The sequence below is a fragment of the Leptodactylus fuscus genome, chromosome 10 (genome assembly GCF_031893055.1).
Source record: "Leptodactylus fuscus isolate aLepFus1 chromosome 10, aLepFus1.hap2, whole genome shotgun sequence".
Taxonomy (NCBI): Eukaryota; Metazoa; Chordata; class Amphibia; order Anura; family Leptodactylidae; genus Leptodactylus; species Leptodactylus fuscus.
In genome coordinates this window covers 17,762,359-17,780,899 of record NC_134274.1, presented here as the reverse complement: position 1 = coordinate 17,780,899, position 18,541 = coordinate 17,762,359, and the positions used below count along the sequence as shown (strand labels likewise).

Below are 18,541 nucleotides of genomic sequence, written 5' to 3'. Positions count from 1 at the left end.
AGACTGGATTCAGAAATTTGTTCCCCTGACATGGGGCAATTGGTATCAACCTCATGGGGTTTCTTGCCTTCCTCTGGATCAACACTACAGGTTGGATTTGATGGACTGGTGTCTTCATCCAACTTCATCTACTATGTAACTATAAAGCTCGCAGACCAGTGAGAAGACGAAACAACTGTCCTGTCTATTACATGGAGATACATAATAGATGGTAGATAAGTAACTTACCCTATTTTCATCTACAGGGACAAATCCAGACATCATCTTTATGACTATAAGGGCCATGTTAGACTCCTTAATTTTACTTGCGCTGCTTAAACTGAAATAGGAAGACAAATGGTCAATACATGGAAATGGGTCACTTGGTAGCACCAGCTTCTGCTACCAATGCAGACATTTTCCTTAGCTTTATCTCGTGGACTACTTACCTGACGATGATGTCTACGCTGAATGATGGCTCAGGGTGAGGTGGGCACTCAATTGGCGAAGAATTAACAACAAGTGCAAATGTTCCTTCTGGCTCTGGATTCAGAATGTTGTATCTTTTTATAACCTGATCAAAAATTGAGAGAATGTTTGTAGAGCGCCAAATATATATATCTGTATAGGGGAGCTCTATGCCCTGTCTCTATAGTAGGCACTTCACTACCGGATGCACGTGGCACTGTGACCACGTCTGTGACCATGTATAAGGGTCTGTGTCATACCTGCACATATGCACAACCACTTCCAGATCCTTTAAGGTTGTAGTTTGCTGGAACGTCGGGCAAGTCCACAACCTGTACTTCTGCTGGTTTCTGGGGATTCACTGTCACGTTTGCATTGAATCCTTTGTCATTGGTAATGGTGACAGTTGGCTTGTTTTCATCAGCGAAGGTTGAGGAGCTGTAAGCGGAGATAGCGTGTAGAGCAACTGCAGTGTCCTAAAGGATTAACCAAAAAGTCAAGGTTTATTTATACCAACATGTTGTGATTGTAGAGTTTATGTCCTTCATGTTAGCAACATCGGACTAATTCTGACTGCTGTGCTGGATACTATTACTACCTCTGCTGCTGTCATGTGACCCCGAAGTAAAGTGGGATAGTCAGGGGGAGTTGTTAAGGTAGCCTGTAGGTGCTGTCAATCTGAGCTTAGCTGCAGAGCCACCTCATTCTGTTCTTCAGCAAGCTGCCGACTAAGGCGAGAGGCTCAACTTGCCTCATGGTAGATATGGCCCTGCTAGTACCTTCACCAAGCAGGTATGCAGAAGCTTTGGTACTAGATCAGCTTTGTACACTGTACAGTGATGGAGGGTGATACATGTGTAGAATTGGTTATATTTGCCAAGTGTGATTTGAGGCTTTCTGATCATTCCACTCCAGTAGTCTCAGTTGATGCCACCTTGGTTAGTTCACCCTTATTCGGCCCTTTAATACTATATTTAACATCCATGAAGAAGTATACCATGGTCCTAGATAACCTAAATGCATAAAAGCCTTCAAAGAAGAAAACAGCACCTGAGTGGTGGCGAATCCTCCATTGGCGTTTTGTTTAGAAGTCAACCAGCGAATTGCAGGAACAGCTGCCACTAAGTCACCCCCAGACACATAAGCCAACACAGCATATCCCGTGGTCTCCACATCAGCAGAGTTTGGCTGAGCCCATATTGGATCATCTTCAGGGAGCTCAGAATTTTGGGACCAGTGTATTGTGTCACCTTAAGCAAGAATTATAATAATGTTTAGTCTTCTATATATCAGTTGAACGATATAAGTCCAAAATATCACAGCTAGGACTAAGCAAATATAATATGTCACTAGATGCATATCAATATTTATGGGAAGTCAATTTAGCAATCAGTATATTTATGGAACCAGAGTTCTCAGAGAGTAAAAATTCAAATAACAGGAGAACATGCAAACCACAGGCACATGTTGCTAAATCCTGCATTGCAAAGTAACATTGAGCCACCCCACTGCCTATCCTAAAGATATGGCCACTGTGCCCTTCAAAGAGCTGATTTCTGTGGGTGCCAAGAGTCAGAGTCCACCAATGGAATATTGATGAGCATATGAGTGCCACATTCTCTTCAAACAGCTGATCAGCTAGGATATCAAAAGCAGAGACCACCAATGGAATATTGATGGCCTCTGCTAAGAATACGAGCACCACGGCCCCTTCACTATTGTTAGCTTATCCTAAGCATTGCACCAGCTGGACAGTGTTGGTGCCAAAAGTAGGAACCCTACAATCTAATGCTGATGGCCTATCTTAAGCCTAAGGGCTATCCTAAGCCTAAGGGCTATTTCACACAAAGTTTTTTGTCCGCTAGTTTTTTTTTTTCCGCTAGCGGGAAAAAGAGGCGACATACCCTTCTTTTCTGTGGCCGCAACAGCCACGGCGTCTGTGGCACGAGACTCGCTCCCAATTAGGCCCATTCATTCGGACCTAATCAGGAGCGGGTGCACTACATCGGCATCCCCTCGCGGCTAGCCGCGCGGAGAGTTCACGCGGTGAAAAAGGTTTCTACCCTAAGACCACTGTTGATTGGAGGAATAGATGAACTTTGCAATCTTGGATAACCCCTTTCCTTCCCTCTATAAGAGTCTGTTCTTTTTTTTCGTAAATACCTGTCTTTATGGCCACTTGTTCCAGCTGCTCCAACAGTTGCTTCCTCTTTTCTGAGTTACCCATCAGGGCGTAAGTGTATGCACACAGTGCCTTAGTGTAGGTCGAGCTTTCCGATGCGGTGCAACTCTCCAGACATTCTTTTCCTTTCTCTATTACGTCATTCTGTAGAAGATTGTGTTGGACATCTCAGTTAGATAAAGTCCTGTGATCACAGCAGCCTCTGCAGTGTGAAAGGGAATTGCCAGATGCTTTCGGCCCATAAAACTAACTTTCTAGTTGTTAACAGAGGTAGAACTACAGAGAAAACTTTTATCACATATATAAATGGGCTTACAGGTGCCTATGGGTGGTCCCAAGCCCGGTAAGTGCTCAAGCTCTCTGCATTCTTTGGCCCCAGTAAGGATAGGATTGTTTAGTAGAACCTCAGCATTTGGCCACCCCGCACTGCCCACATGTGGTGGATGAGACTTGGATAGGGGCTTGAGGTGCATGAGGCAAACATGAGACTCAATATCACCCCAGTTTTCTTGCATAGAAGGAATGATGAATTTGCCCCATTGTATGAGAAATTCTGGACACTTACGTATTTTGGATCTCCTACTTCTTGAAATGTTGACAGGACATATGCGGAGAGTGAGACCTCATCGTTCACTCCTCCCTGAAGAAAAAGAAGTTGAAGTCAGAAATAAGCAAAAACCATCAAACTGACATTAAAACGATGCCCTATTCTATAGTCCCATCATAAACCACTCTTACCTGAATCTCCTGGTGAAACACTTTGCCTAAATTCTTGAAGCAGCCATAGCTTAGTTGCTGCTTTCTCAGCCAGTCCAGAGGATCCGTAATCTGTTTGTCGTCGATATCCATAAATCTCTTACCCGCAGAGAAAGTCTTGGCTACAAAGGCTGTCAGCCTGAGTGAGAAACATACAAAAATTGGTGAAACCAGACAAAAATACCCAAACACTCTAGCTGTATACTGTTCATGTTTATATTGATCTCACCATGTACTTCCACGTGGATCGCGATTCCCAAAAGCACTGTAGGATCCATCTGTATGCTTGTAATTCAGCTGATTTTGGAGACCTGAAAAAAAAATGTTATTTTGGTGATCCTTGGGCCTGCAAGAAAACATCCATATAGAAGGCGTTCATGGGGATTAGGGTCCTAAGTGACAGATGTAGGGTTTTCTCCTCTAAGTGCCAGAACAAACACATGGACACATTTTCCTTGTAGCTAAATATGTGGCTGGTTATGGCGTCCCCCAATGATAACTGATTACAGGGGGTCAGAAAAGCCACGTTGGCTTCTTTTTGAAGAGATTTTCTTTAGGAGGCAACCCCTTTAATTTTGTCATCATCTTTGTTGCTATTTTGGGCAGGTCTAATAGACCCTAGTGGTAAATGGCAGGATCAAAAGTCAGCTCCAAATGGGATTCTAGCCCCCATTAAAGACTGACGTATTATATGCCAGTCTTTACGTCCTCTGCACCAGTAGAGGGCGGACTTAATTTATAATGAGTAGGGGCAAATCTATTCCGCCACAGGCTGGTGCAAAAATACCACTTGCAACAATTGTATGCCAAAAAATTCGCCAACATTAATAAATTCCCCCAAGGTCCAAGCCTTCGGAAGGATCCTCTGTCATTCTGGTGGCCCAGACTGACCCTACATTTACTTATAAATAAAATTTATTTACAATGTGCAATGTAATGTTCTCTCGATAGTAGTGAGAAAATTAAGGTAAGTATCTATAGAATGGTATACAACCAATACATACTTCTTACAATGTACATGTATTAGAAGCAATGCTCCAGATTTGACCTTTCATGCAGAATACAAGGCACTTAACAGGGAGATAAGGTATGAAACAGATATATGAAAATAATCCAGCGATTCCACCATGAGTTACCAAAACTCCGAAAACCAGACCTCAACCCTATTTTTTTTACGAATTATTGAGATTACTAAGGAATATAGGTTTTGGATGGATCAAAATAATAGGCCAATCCTTATGAGATTCAGTGATTATTCTTGAGGTTGGGACCAGTGGTGAACCATGGGTTTCTGCCGCCTCAGGCAGACATCAGAAAGCCGCTCTTTCCCAGGATGGGGCGGGGCCACGCGGAAGGGGCGGGGCCAAGCAGAGCGAGTGTCTTTAGCAGGCACAGAGCAGGCAGGGAGAGGACCTGCTCTCTGCCTGAGCGTGAGGGGCGGCCGCTGGAGCAGCGCTGCTCCAGCGGCCTCCCCAATCCACCGCTCAGTGATGGTGACCCTAAGCCAGTCCAGGACAGCTTGTCCTGGACTGGCTTAGGTCAGCAAAAATGCCGCCCTCCCCGGGGCCCTGGCATAGCGCCGCCTGAAGCGGTCGTTTCAGGTCACCTCATGGGAGGTGCGGCGCTGGTTGGGACCCACTAGTCAGTTTGTGGTCGAACTTGTTCAAGAGCCATCATTGTACTCTGAGGTCTCCTCAGACTCCAAAGTATAATAAGTGGAGGCCCAGGAGAGGTGAGTAAAATAATAAACTGCTATAGTCGCCTCATCTCTCCTCTGGCGTCCTCTTCTGGCCTCTTGTTGATGTCCAAGCATCATAATGTTGCATGCCCTATGTGATAGCTGAGGCCCGGTCACAGACATTAACAGTGACCCCTGAGCATGTGACATCAACCAGAGGACAATGAGGACCATTGTTATTTTTACTCACCTCCCATAGGCCTCCACTTATTGTACTCTGGGGTCTTAGGAGAATCCAAAGTATAATCGTGTTTCACGGGTGGTGGACATCCCTAATTGTTTATGACACTACAACTTTGATAATCATTTTCTACATGGAAGAGTAAGGCTGAAGCCCCACGGAAACGCAGCTTTTTTTGTTGCAGCTTTTGCTGCAGTTTTTTGAGCCGAAGCTAGGAGTGGATTGAACAGAAGGGAGAAGTATAAAAACTTCTAATATATTTCCCATTCCTTTTGTAGTCATTCTTGGCTCCAAAAAACCGCAGCAAAATCTGCAACAAAGAAGCAGAGGTTCCCGAACGTGGGGTCTAGGGGAGCTTTTCTACTCACCTCCTTCTAGGAACTTTTTTGCTTTTTCCATAATCTCACCAGTCAGTTGCCTACGGGTCCTGTAGTATGACAAAATTGATATAATCGAAGAGAATCCCATCATATTCTGCTCTCCACATCCTTTTGGCAGCCGGATAAGATGATGTAAGTTTTGTAGTGGCTTTCCCATGATGTCACCTGGAAGAGAAAAATAGATAATTCCCTAGACGGACCACCCATTAATAGATAATTCCCTAGATGGACCACCCATCAATAGATAATTCCCTAGATGGACCACCCATCAATAGATAATTCCCTAGACAGACCAGCCATTAATAAATAATTCCCTAGACGGACCACCCATTAATAGATAATTCCCTAGACGGACCACCCATTAACTAAAGAAATGAACAGACGAGCATAATGTATTCCAATTGCCATGTTTGGGTCAAGATGGATTGTTTTTGAATTAAGATAAGATTTGTAAGATAAGATGGATTGTTTTTGACTTCTTCTGGATCAACATTTCATGGTCATTGGTTGATCTATATGTATGAGAATCTCTCGGACACTACTGTATGTTATACTGTATACGAAGAAGCACCATGTAATGAAGGCCCCTGACAAAAACAGCCTTCATACCTGTGAAGGAGATCTCTGCCAACTGTGATCCCAGTACAACGTTATCTGGAAGCTCCACTGAAACGTTACGCGAGTCTGGAAAAAACATTATAGTAGGTTTAGGAAGAGCCATTAGATAAAACGTAATGTACTTGTGTAGGGAGGTTCTGGAGTTACCATGTTAGATCATACTTAGGATAGAGCTACACTACGTCACATGGTCTATCTGTAATATACTTAGTATTGTAGGTGCTCTGTGTATAAGGAAAGCCATCTTAGTCTATACTGTAGATAGACAACTCGGAGTAGGAACCATAGCTAGCCAGTGTATAAAATACAAAAAATAATAGATAATATGACAAACATTATTACTTACCAGAAGCGCATAGAAGAATATTGTGAGTGTCTTCTACTGGTACCCCATTTGGCTGTGGAGAGAGAATAGGAGACATAACAAGAGGCAAGAACAAAGGGGAAATGTACAGACCATCAATTTTTGGTGGGACCACCCTTTGCATTCCACCAACTCTTCTTGATACACTTAGAGACAGTTCTTCGAGGGACTCGATATTAAGGTTCTTCCAAACACTTCTATTTTTGAAAGTACTCTTAAATTGTAGTATTTATTCCACACCAGTCTAAAATTTTTGCGTAGTACTGTCTATAAAATCCCCAAAACATCAGAGGCATCCTACTTTACACATCCATGGGATATATCTTAAATTCTGATTCCAACTTTGGGACTTCAGCTCTCTGCAGGCTTCCCAGTCACTCCACCTTATCTGGTGCCAAAGTCTGCGGATGTCCCAGTCATTCCACCCCACCTGGTGCCAAAGTCTGCGGATGTCCCAGTCATTCCACCCCACCTGGTTCCAAAGTCTGCGGATGTCCCAGTCATTCCACCCCACCTGGTTCCAAAGTCTGCGGATGTCCCAGTCATCCCACCCCATCTGGTGCCAAAGTCTGAAGCTGTCCCAGTCATCCCACCCCACCCGGTGCCAAAGTCTGAAGCTGTCCCAGTCATCCCACCCCACCTGGTGCCAAAGTCTGCAGCTGTCCCAGTCATCCCACCCCATCCGGTGCCAAAGTCTGAAGCTGTCCCAGTCATCCCACCCCACCTGGTGCCAAAGTCTGCAGCTGTCCCAGTCATCCCACCCCACCTGGTGCCAAAGTCGCACAGCACGCATTGAACTCTAACTTCACATCTATATGCTTTCCAAAAACAAGCAAGTGTGATAGCTTGGACTAATATCTTCAAGACACTGTGGATATACCATAAAGCCATGTGTCGAAGATGGTATAACCCTTTTAATGGATTTATGGGACTATAAATAAAGATTTGCTCCTTTTTTCTAGAAACCACGCCAATTTTGTCCATTGTCCATATAACTATCCAAGGAGAACAAAACTTGGTATTAGTTGAGAAGGATAAAACAATGTCTGAAAACATATCTGAAGAATGTGAAATTCCAAGTACTAACCTCAACAATAAGTCGCCTCTGTACTATATCTGAGTGTCCTTTGGGGGGCACTATAGGCTGCTGTCCATCACACAGATCACGAGTGCTCATTGCCTCGATGCCGATGGTGATATTGATAGTTCCTGTTATGGAAAGAGAAAATAATTCTGTTGAATTTATGAATTTCCCAAATTTTTGTGTGTCTTAAACTAAAGAAGAGACATAAATGAATTTAGCTTTATATGTGTCGGTCATCTATTTTTCTGTTTACAGTTTCAAATGACCTGTAAAGCCATGGGGTTAAATACAATTCAACTGGCACCACCACTAGAGGGCACTCATAGCATGCATTATGGAATTCAATGTACTCATTGGCCCCCCATGACTGGAGAATCCAGGCAGTATAATGCCCCCCTCCAAGTGGTTCCACAGTATAATGTCCACCTAAATGTGGTCCTAATAAAAGGAATTATTCCCTCTCCCGTTCCCCTGCAGCCCCCTCTGACCTCTGCAGTTGGGGGCTTGAGATTAGTAGACACAATGTAGTGACAATACTACATGGCCCCCATCTGTTTCCACACTGGTGAGAGCAGAGACATGGACTGAATGGTGAAGAAAGGAGCAGATGTCTTTCTGCTTCATCATTGGGCTCAACTCCATTAACAAACAGAGGATGTCGATGTGATGAAGCCATAAAATCCTGAAACAGTGGGACTGCACCCAAAATCTGTGATGTCCTGCTTACCCTGAGACCATTGGGAGATGCTACATTGTACCTGCAGTAGCCAAATTTCTTACCCAGGGTTAAGGGTCTGATGTTCCATATAAAGGTGTAGGTTGGATCACTGCAGAGACAGGCTGTATACGGGCAACCGTCACATGGCTCCACCTGAAAGTCCTTAGACCGGTACAAAGTTGCCTGGACCTATAACAGAACAATCAGATATCACCAGGTTGGGTACATGTAGACCTGCAATGTATGATATAGAAGTATTTTACATTCTCACCTTGATACACTGCCTCATAAAGTTGAGGGCAATTCCCTTCATCACAAAAATCTCCCCTTGTTTAACTGAGTAGGGCATGTTCACTTCCAATAAAAATGGCTGAAATGTTTGGATACTTGTAAGGGGTGAAAAACCAAGACCAACGGCTGATGTGCAGAAGCCATCTGTATCCCACTGGGTGATGGTGTCGGGCATTCGGAGTGGATAGTCCAGGTGACCAGTGGGGCTGCACAGGAGAGATAGGTGATATTATATTGTTCTGCAGTATCCGAGACATGTATCACAATGTCATGCAGTTGTGAGTTGTCTATTATAATATTCTGCAGCATCTATGGTGTGTATTATAATATTCTGCAGCATCTATGGTGTGTATTGTAATATTCTGCAGCATCTATGGTGTATATTATAATATTCTGCAGCATCTATGGTGTATATTATAATATTCTGCAGCATCTATGGTGTATATTATAATAGTCTGCAGTATCTATGGTGTATATTATAATATTCTGCAGTATCTATGGTGTATATTATAATATTCTGCAGCATCTATGGTGTATATTATAATATTCTGCAGCATCTATGGTGTGTATTATAATATTCTGCAGTATCTATGGTGTATATTATAATATTCTGCAGCATCTATGGTGTGTATTATAATATTCTGCAGTATCTATGGTGTATATTATAATATTCTGCAGCATCTATGGTGTATATTATAATATTCTGCAGCATCTATGGTGTGTATTATAATATTCTGCAGTATCTATGGTGTATATTATAATATTCTGCAGCATCTATGGTGTATATTATAATATTCTGCAGTATCTATGGTGTATATTATAATATTCTGCAGCATCTATGGTGTATATTATAATAGTCTGCAGTATCTATGGTGTGTATTATAATATTCTGCAGCATCTATGGTGTGTATTATAATATTCTGCAGCATCTATGGTGTATATTATAATATTCTGCAGTATCTATGGTGTATATTATAATATTCTGCAGCATCTATGGTGTATATTATAATAGTCTGCAGTATCTATGGTGTATATTATAATATTCTGCAGCATCTATGGTGTATATTATAATAGTCTGCAGTATCTATGGTGTATATTATAATATTCTGCAGCATCTATGGTGTATATTATAATAGTCTGCAGTATCTATGGTGTATATTATAATATTCTGCAGTATCTATGGTGTATATTATAATATTCTGCAGCATCTATGGTGTATATTATAATATTCTGCAGCATCTATGGTGTGTATTATAATATTCTGCAGTATCTATGGTGTATATTATAATATTCTGCAGCATCTATGGTGTGTATTATAATATTCTGCAGTATCTATGGTGTATATTATAATATTCTGCAGCATCTATGGTGTATATTATAATATTCTGCAGCATCTATGGTGTGTATTATAATATTCTGCAGTATCTATGGTGTATATTATAATATTCTGCAGCATCTATGGTGTATATTATAATATTCTGCAGTATCTATGGTGTATATTATAATATTCTGCAGCATCTATGGTGTATATTATAATAGTCTGCAGTATCTATGGTGTGTATTATAATATTCTGCAGTATCTATGGTGTATATTATAATATTCTGCAGCATCTATGGTGTGTATTATAATATTCTGCAGTATCTATGGTGTATATTATAATATTCTGCAGCATCTATGGTGTATATTATAATATTCTGCAGCATCTATGGTGTGTATTATAATATTCTGCAGTATCTATGGTGTATATTATAATATTCTGCAGCATCTATGGTGTATATTATAATATTCTGCAGTATCTATGGTGTATATTATAATATTCTGCAGCATCTATGGTGTATATTATAATATTCTGCAGCATCTATGGTGTGTATTATAATATTCTGCAGCATCTATGGTGTATATTATAATATTCTGCAGTATCTATGGTGTATATTATAATATTCTGCAGCATCTATGGTGTATATTATAATAGTCTGCAGTATCTATGGTGTATATTATAATATTCTGCAGCATCTATGGTGTGTATTATAATATTCTGCAGCATCTATGGTGTATATTATAATAGTCTGCAGTATCTATGGTGTATATTATAATATTCTGCAGCATCTATGGTGTGTATTATAATATTCTGCAGCATCTATGGTGTATATTATAATATTCTGCAGTATCTATGGTGTATATTATAATATTCTGCAGCATCTATGGTGTATATTATAATAGTCTGCAGTATCTATGGTGTATATTATAATATTCTGCAGCATCTATGGTGTGTATTATAATATTCTGCAGCATCTATGGTGTATATTATAATATTCTGCAGTATCTATGGTGTATATTATAATATTCTACAGCATCTATGGTGTATATTATAATAGTCTGCAGTATCTATGGTGTGTATTATAATATTCTGCAGCATCTATGGTGTATATTATAATATTCTGCAGCATCTATGTGTATATTATAATATTCTGCAGCATCTATGGTGTGTATGTTAGGATTGGGTCCCGCAGGGTTCACTCTCTGCACACAGCGCCACCTGTGGGTCAATCTAACCCTCACCCTCGGCCTCATGTAGTGAGGTGTCTGGAGTGTAAGTTCAGCTTTCAGCCTACTGAGCATGCTCAGACCTATTGGAACCGCTCACAGGCTAAGTGCCATTTCTCACCCACTGGGCATGAGCGGTGAGTTCACTACCACCGCCCCTACTGGGCGGGGACTTCCCTTTAAAAAGTGTGAGCCGAAGCCCGCTCGGCGCTCACACTTTGAATCAGAAAGACTGAAGTTTGGTAAAGGACAGTAGTTCATGACTAGGCTCCAGTATCCAGGCAGGGGTTCAGACTAGGTCTGTAGTTAGTACCCAGTAAGTCCTGAACTGCCAGCTATATACCTGGGTTAGGAGCAGTAGACACTATTCCAGCCCATAGAGTTGCAGCACGTTTGGGCTCTTAGCCTCTTTACTGTCAAAATTTCCTTTACTGTCCTGGCTGTTGTAGGAGCAGGTTTAGTGGCTGACCTGGGGTGACTGTTAACCTTTGGCAGCCCTGCTGTGTTAGCTGTATTGTTGCACCTGTCCAGTGAAGTTAACTGGCAGGGCTTTCTTGCAGCTTGTTCACATTAAGTTCGCGTCACATATCTGCCAGTGCAGTTTAACTGGTAGAGGACTATTCAGACATCCAACCACCCACCATTGGGCCTGTGGACATTGCTGCAGTGTCTTGCAGACTAGAAGTTCTGTTGTTTAAAATTATTTTTAAAGATATACACAGAACCGTAACAGTATTATAATGTTCTGCAGCACCTACGATGTGTAGTATAATGTTCTGCAGCATCTATGGTCTGTATTATAATCGCAACATCTTTGCCCGTCCGGGCTTTGGCGTCATTGTCTGGCCACATGCTGCGGCACAAGAGGCGTGTTCGGCTGTGATTTCTTTCCTTGGGTTCTTCTTGCATTGTCTGAACACTGTGCTATTTCCTCACCTTGGTAATTGATTTTCCATCACACCCATCTCCTTCACCTTCATTTCCCTCTGCTCCTCTGATAGTTAATTTCAGTCTTGCCCTGTGATCCGCCTATCAACTCCAGGGCGGGTTCTTCCTCCCTATTTATTCTAGGCTCACATTCACATTGGTGCTTGCTATTGCCTTGTGCGTACTAGCTTCTTCTCTTGCTGTCATTACTTGTATTCTCATTGTTGACCTCTGACTTTCCCTTCTGACTATTCTTTTGGATTTCGATTTGGCACTGCATTGCTCGACTGTTTCCTGACCCTTGGCTAGATGACCTCCCTTTGTTGTTGTTTCGTCTTGTCTGTGTTTTGTGTATCACATATATAGGAAGGGATCGTCTTCGAGTTGCCGCCTATTACGTAGGATAGGGCCTGTCAATAGGAAGGGGCAGTGGGGGGCTTCAGCTTAGGGCTCACTGTCTCTTGTGCCCCGCCCCAGGGTTTCCAGCAGCTACTGGGGAATTGCTGTCCTGGCAATTCCATAACAATAATATTCTGCAGCATCTATGGTGTGTATTACCGCCATTTTACTTACTGGATTACTCACTGAAAATGTAACACAAGGAAGGTATAAAGGTATATGCAGAATGGAGAACTTAAAGGGGTTCTCGCCATATACTTACCCTACCGATATAATGTTCATGAACCAGGTACTTGGGAATTTCCTGCGCACTTTGGCTCCTGGTGGTAGTAATACTTTTTCATTACCAGGTAGTATAAAGCGTTCAGCGTTAAAGGCAAAAGATTCCAAAACTGGAAATAAGAGATGGAAATAAGAACAGCAATGACTGTATGTAGACGGTGAAGTCAATGCTAAGTAGCTGGCGGTATTATCTGCGACACCTGATGGGGACAATGCCGCTGCGCCGATATATGAAGATGGCCATCGATATGAGAAATTAATATATCATTTTCATGAATTGTTACAGAGACATAGGGGCTAACAGTCCATTTATGAAGACCACCAACATCCGGGATATAACCCTGGTGTCTTCTGATATGTCACAGGGGTCAGGGGACCCAGGTATGAGGGATACCTCTGTACCCCTATAGTTATTCCCCTAATACATGCAATGGTCCTAATCCCCATATACCCCTATAGTATCATGCACATACCGCTTCTCTTATCCTATACATTAGGTAAGCTGGATTCTGGCACTAACATCATTACAATTCAAGAATTTCCATATAAAATTCCACACAATGTCATCTTACCTGTCTTATCACTATCTGAAGTTGTCTCAATCCTACAATCTGGCGATTTGCGAATCACGATGTTGGTGGCAACTCTTATTCCCGAATGCTGTAATATATCAGAAATGTATAGTCTATATGACACGTTACAGTGCACCGCAGATGGATCCAGCAATTTAAGATATATTTGCAGAACAAATGACATTTACTAGGACACATTACCAAAACCCTACAATTCTATACCTAAACGGGGCAACTCAACGGTCTATGCAATTGGGTAGTCCCAATACAATGGGCTGTATAAAGACTAATACTTCTCCGATTGTCCTATAAATCTATACACATTGAGTTCCCTCTAGAATTGGATCATATATGGCTCTATGCGACAAAGCTGTGACCCAACCCCGAATTAGGAAACAAATCTCTATCTACATCCAATAACTTACAACACCAGAGGAACAAACCCCGAGACATATATCTCTCCCTATCCCCATGAACATAAAAGTGATTTCTATACATACATAGCTACCAAATACCGCTACATCAGGACATCAGTGACTAAAGGGGTCATCCGGGAGTAGAAGTATCCCGAAAAAAATCGTAAAACTGTAATAAAAATCGGTAACTTTTTTGGTTTGTTTTTATACACCCGGTGCGGACCACCCCCTGTAATATCTGCTTTACAAGAGGTAATAAGTCACTTACTAAATTCCTCGAACGCTTACCCATTGCAGAATCGTACCCACCAAATATGTTGTTTTGTCCCAGCATTGGCAGACTAGCACACCACCACGTGACGTACATCATGGGCTACCTAACATAGGCTGCGCATGCGCGGTCTATGTATAGCAGGCATGCACTATAAAGATGCAGCACAGAGTGGTAGATGGCATCTTAACAAGCAATTCTGTCCGGGGCCCCTTTTACAGATCTTGGCTAGGGAATTTGTGCAATGGCCACTGGGTTACGGTGATGTCACTATATATTGCTCTTTGATAATGGTAAAGTATATAAATTTAGATCTAATACCTGGAAAAAACTGTACGTATCAGGTTTCTCAGAAGCTTCTACAGGAGCAGGAGAAGAACCAGGCGGACACTTCTGGAGCTCTTCGATCCCTTCAGGGTAATCGTGTATATCCCATTGACTTAAGTGTTCATTCACCTAAGACACAAATAGGACCATCAGTGTAAGGTCAGTCCAAGGTTACAGACACCGGTGTAATGTTATATCACTTCTAACCATAGTCGAGCATAGAAACTAATAGTAAAAGTAACATCGACTACATGGCGGCGACTTACAGCGTCCTCCGAACGTTTCTCTTCTGCTTTCAGAAGCTCGGCGCTCTTATCGACAGCTCGGATACTGCAAATGGAGTTCGGATAAGCGCTGATGTGGAGATTCACCCTAGACCCCGGAAGATTCTGCTTCTCCGAAAACTGAAGGGAAACCTTTAAGGAGAAAAAGTTCCAAAGAAAAAGTAATCAATGGGTATATAATATATGTTATACATTGTACAGGATTGGAGGTATATGGTGGACGTCATGTACAATGTATTATGTACAACTTGGATAATGGTAGGTCTTAGGGTTAAGGTCAGTAAAACCTTATAAAATCCTTATTATTTACGGCCACGTCAGGGCAGAATTGAAGCGATATAACACTTACCGGGTTGGGATAGCAGCTAGTGACCGGGATTTTAATGCTGTCGGCAATTATATCTCCATTGTCAAGGCCAGCGAAAATAAAGATGGTGGCTGCCGGTGACATGTCAGAATTGACCATAACAGGAACGGGGAAGAAGCTCGCCATGCCTGGTAGAAATCAAAGATATTAACACTTTATAGAAAATCATTGAAAATCATTCAAGGAGTTTTCTGGGACTGAGATACAGATAAGCTATCTTTAGTAAGAGGTTGGTAAAGTTTGATGCCCACCCCACCGTCAGGCAGCTCACAGGCCCCCTTTACTGCACCCTACATGATAAACCCCCTCTATACTGACCCCACACTATATAAAGCCCCCGTTACTTGCCCAAAAATGGTATGTTTTCTTCTTACTGGCCCCCATACGGTATGCTGACTCCTTTACTGGCCCTAAACAGTAAATGTCCGCTTTACTGCTCCACCCCACACAGTATACTCCCCCTTTATTGGCCCCATGGAGTAAGTGCCCCCAATAGTGACTCAAGGCTACCACTACCAGCAGGTAACGGCCACTATTTACTTGCTGATTCCTTCTCCTGCCCACAGTCTCCTCCGCTTCTACATCAACCTTCAGCTCTCCAGGAGGTCGACCAAGTCCCTAGAGTCACCAGCCCCATAGGAGTTCACGCGCTTCTGGCACTTAGGTGAGCTCCACATACTCTTTTCAGGCCCTTGACATCACGTCCATCAGTCACATGGTCATGTTACGGCTCAGTCCCATTCATCTAATGGAATTGAGTTGAACTACCAAACACTACCACCATATACTCTACATTGCTGTGCTCGGTAAGCAGTAAAGTGGTCAACAAAGGCCAAATTAATTTAAAAAAATTATTTATTTTTTTTGCTAGAAATTTGGCATTTCTTTCTTGTATTACATTGTCTTGAAAGTACCTCCATTTGAAGAAAACGTATGTCTTATACTTGAGCTCGAGACAATTCTTCCAAATGTAATGATCTATGATAAACACAATAAACAGAAACTCATGTAAAAAAAAGTTACGCAAGATTCTAAGTGAAAGGGAAAGTAAATGTTGACAGGACTCCTAGAAGTGAGAGTAAGAGTCCTGACTAACCCCGGCCTCAGTATCGGGTATACCACTGGTTCTATCACCTACCAGGTATTGGAAGACTATGGTCTCTTTGGTGTACTCTGAAGGATCCAGGACATAATCGGCCCAGAGATTCACATGCTCATTACAGGGCAAGACATAAAGGTCATTTCTGATTTTCACTTGGCTAATTTTTCCTGTGTAAAAGCGGATCAATGACGCGTAGCCATCTTCGTACTCTGGCATCATTTCCGCAGGATCTACATCGTCTGTCCATGGCTCTCTGGGAATGTATTGTGCCTAGAAAGGTTGACAAAAATTATTACGTATTGACATATATAAAATAGTAGTGTGTTATACATAAATTGGTATTTCCATCTTAGAAGATAATGGCATATCCACAGGATTGAAGATGTCTGCCTGGTAAGCGTGAATCCTAGAGGTAGGACCAACATCAGTTGGACATCTATGAATGGTGATCTGAGATAGGAATACCACTATAAAAGGGATATATATACGAACTCATGATTAAAATATAAGAAAAGTAGGAATAGTCCCCTACTAATCCCCTGCCTGTCCACTGGTGATGCTTTCTGGGTCCCTCTCTGGTCTCTGTTCACCCAGTTCCAGCAAATATGCGCCAACATGACAGGTGACCACTATCAATGGCTGAAGAAGTGAGGTATCAAGATTGAGGTAGTCACTGTGGCCAGTGAGGGTCTGTAATAGTCACATGTGTAGAAGCATTATTACTAAGGCCGGTGGGGGACCCAGCAAGTATTTGGGATTAGTAAGCAAAGTGAACTCTTTCTCAAAAAAATCTGGTGAGACCACCATTGCCATGGAGCTATCGACTTTGTGCTATATGTCTCTGTTAAGAGTATTCCCCAAAAATTAACCGGATCACAGGGTATCCCATTGGGACTACAAACACAACCAGCTGTAATCTGATGGGGAACAGAGCGCCCCCCAGGGAAAACATAACATTGTGCATCTATTGTTAAATCCTGGACATGTTGGGTCTTTCGAAGAGAGAGATGATCTCATAAATTCTCATGAACGCTATATACTAAAATAAATCAGTCTCAATTGTATATGTTTGCTAAGACCAGATGGAAGGGACCAACTATGGATGATGATAAATGGTCTGTAACACGACTTTTGAGATCCAGTCCTCCAGTCATGTTGTTCGGTAGACATGGGCCTCAAAGAAAAGGCTTAACCTGTGAAAATTGCCCACAGTACAGATGGAACCAGAGGGTAACCACAGATTTTAATTAACATTAACCGATATTGCAAACACCCCCGATACTATACACATAATAGATCAACACACGTTCCATCCATGTCATGTCAACTTTTAGAAACCTCTCCTTGTAATGATTTGTTACTTGTGTTTATTACCTGAAGGTGAATGACGTCCTCATGAAGGGTCTCGTGTTCTAATGTAAATCCTGCGCTCCCATCATTATTGGTTGTATAAATTTCTTCTCTTCTTTCCCCATTAACATACAACTTGATATCGGCATCTGCCATTGGACGTCCATCTGGTCCTGTGACAGTCATCTACAAGAAAAAACACAGAGAGATCGGTTACTTTAGTTTTTTGAGGAACACCACGGTCCTTAAAAATATCTCCTTTCCAATTTTTACCAATTGGTGCTGAAATGTTACTTGTGACTTGGGGCAAATTCATACCCAAAGTGTTTATGGTGACAAGTGCAGAACTGGGACAAGAAGTAGGCCGGGGTCATAACTACCGAGGTCACAGGGTCTGGGACATTATGGAGCCCGAAGGGCCCCTGATTTGTGCTGATAGGCTGTTACCTAAACACTATTATATTCTGGGGTCTTTTCAGACCCTGACTATAAAGATCGGAGACCCAGGGAAGGTGGGGGAACATAAAAAACACTGTTACCTACCTCTCCTGGGCTCTGGCAGGCTTTGGCCTGTTTGGTAACATCAGAGACGTTACCTGACCCAGGCCAGCGTCATTATGTCAAATGTACACCTTGGGGTCCTGCCAGTCCTAGTTACGCCACTGAGGTAGGCATAGGTAGGAGGTTACCTAAAGTGCTACCTCAGGCCTTCATACATCTAAGTATGTGGGGGAAAATTGTACACCATGGATTTGCCACAGGGAACACTTAAAAAGCACAATGTACAATGAGTCCCACATTGTCAGATATATGCAGGAGATAGGGGGCAACATGGCTCAGTGGTTAGCACTGCAGCCTTGCAGTGCTGGAGTCCTGGGTTTGAACCCCACCAGGAACAACAACTGCAAGGAGTTTGTATGTTCTCCCTGTTTTTGCAAGG

General features: G+C 42.1%; 1 protein-coding gene across 1 annotated transcript in view; it reads right to left on the bottom strand.

Moving 5' to 3' along the window:
- The window catches only part of LOC142183588 (alpha-2-macroglobulin-like protein 1), a 31,374-nt gene that overhangs the window by 2,669 nt on the left and 10,164 nt on the right, over positions 1-18,541 (bottom strand). Inside the window, exons 11-32 of the mRNA XM_075258720.1 lie at positions 17,626-17,787; positions 16,288-16,521; positions 16,064-16,127; positions 15,132-15,277; positions 14,765-14,914; positions 14,493-14,627; positions 13,497-13,572; positions 12,893-13,022; positions 8,740-8,965; positions 8,531-8,657; positions 7,754-7,875; positions 6,649-6,700; positions 6,294-6,368; positions 5,673-5,849; positions 3,615-3,696; positions 3,368-3,524; positions 3,195-3,269; positions 2,611-2,773; positions 1,498-1,697; positions 708-923; positions 429-553; positions 229-319 (exon numbers count right to left, since the gene is read on the bottom strand). Coding sequence (XP_075114821.1) covers positions 229-319; positions 429-553; positions 708-923; positions 1,498-1,697; positions 2,611-2,773; positions 3,195-3,269; positions 3,368-3,524; positions 3,615-3,696; positions 5,673-5,849; positions 6,294-6,368; positions 6,649-6,700; positions 7,754-7,875; positions 8,531-8,657; positions 8,740-8,965; positions 12,893-13,022; positions 13,497-13,572; positions 14,493-14,627; positions 14,765-14,914; positions 15,132-15,277; positions 16,064-16,127; positions 16,288-16,521; positions 17,626-17,787 — 2,985 coding nt within the window. The remainder of the gene's footprint in view (positions 1-228; positions 320-428; positions 554-707; positions 924-1,497; positions 1,698-2,610; positions 2,774-3,194; positions 3,270-3,367; positions 3,525-3,614; positions 3,697-5,672; positions 5,850-6,293; positions 6,369-6,648; positions 6,701-7,753; positions 7,876-8,530; positions 8,658-8,739; positions 8,966-12,892; positions 13,023-13,496; positions 13,573-14,492; positions 14,628-14,764; positions 14,915-15,131; positions 15,278-16,063; positions 16,128-16,287; positions 16,522-17,625; positions 17,788-18,541) is intronic.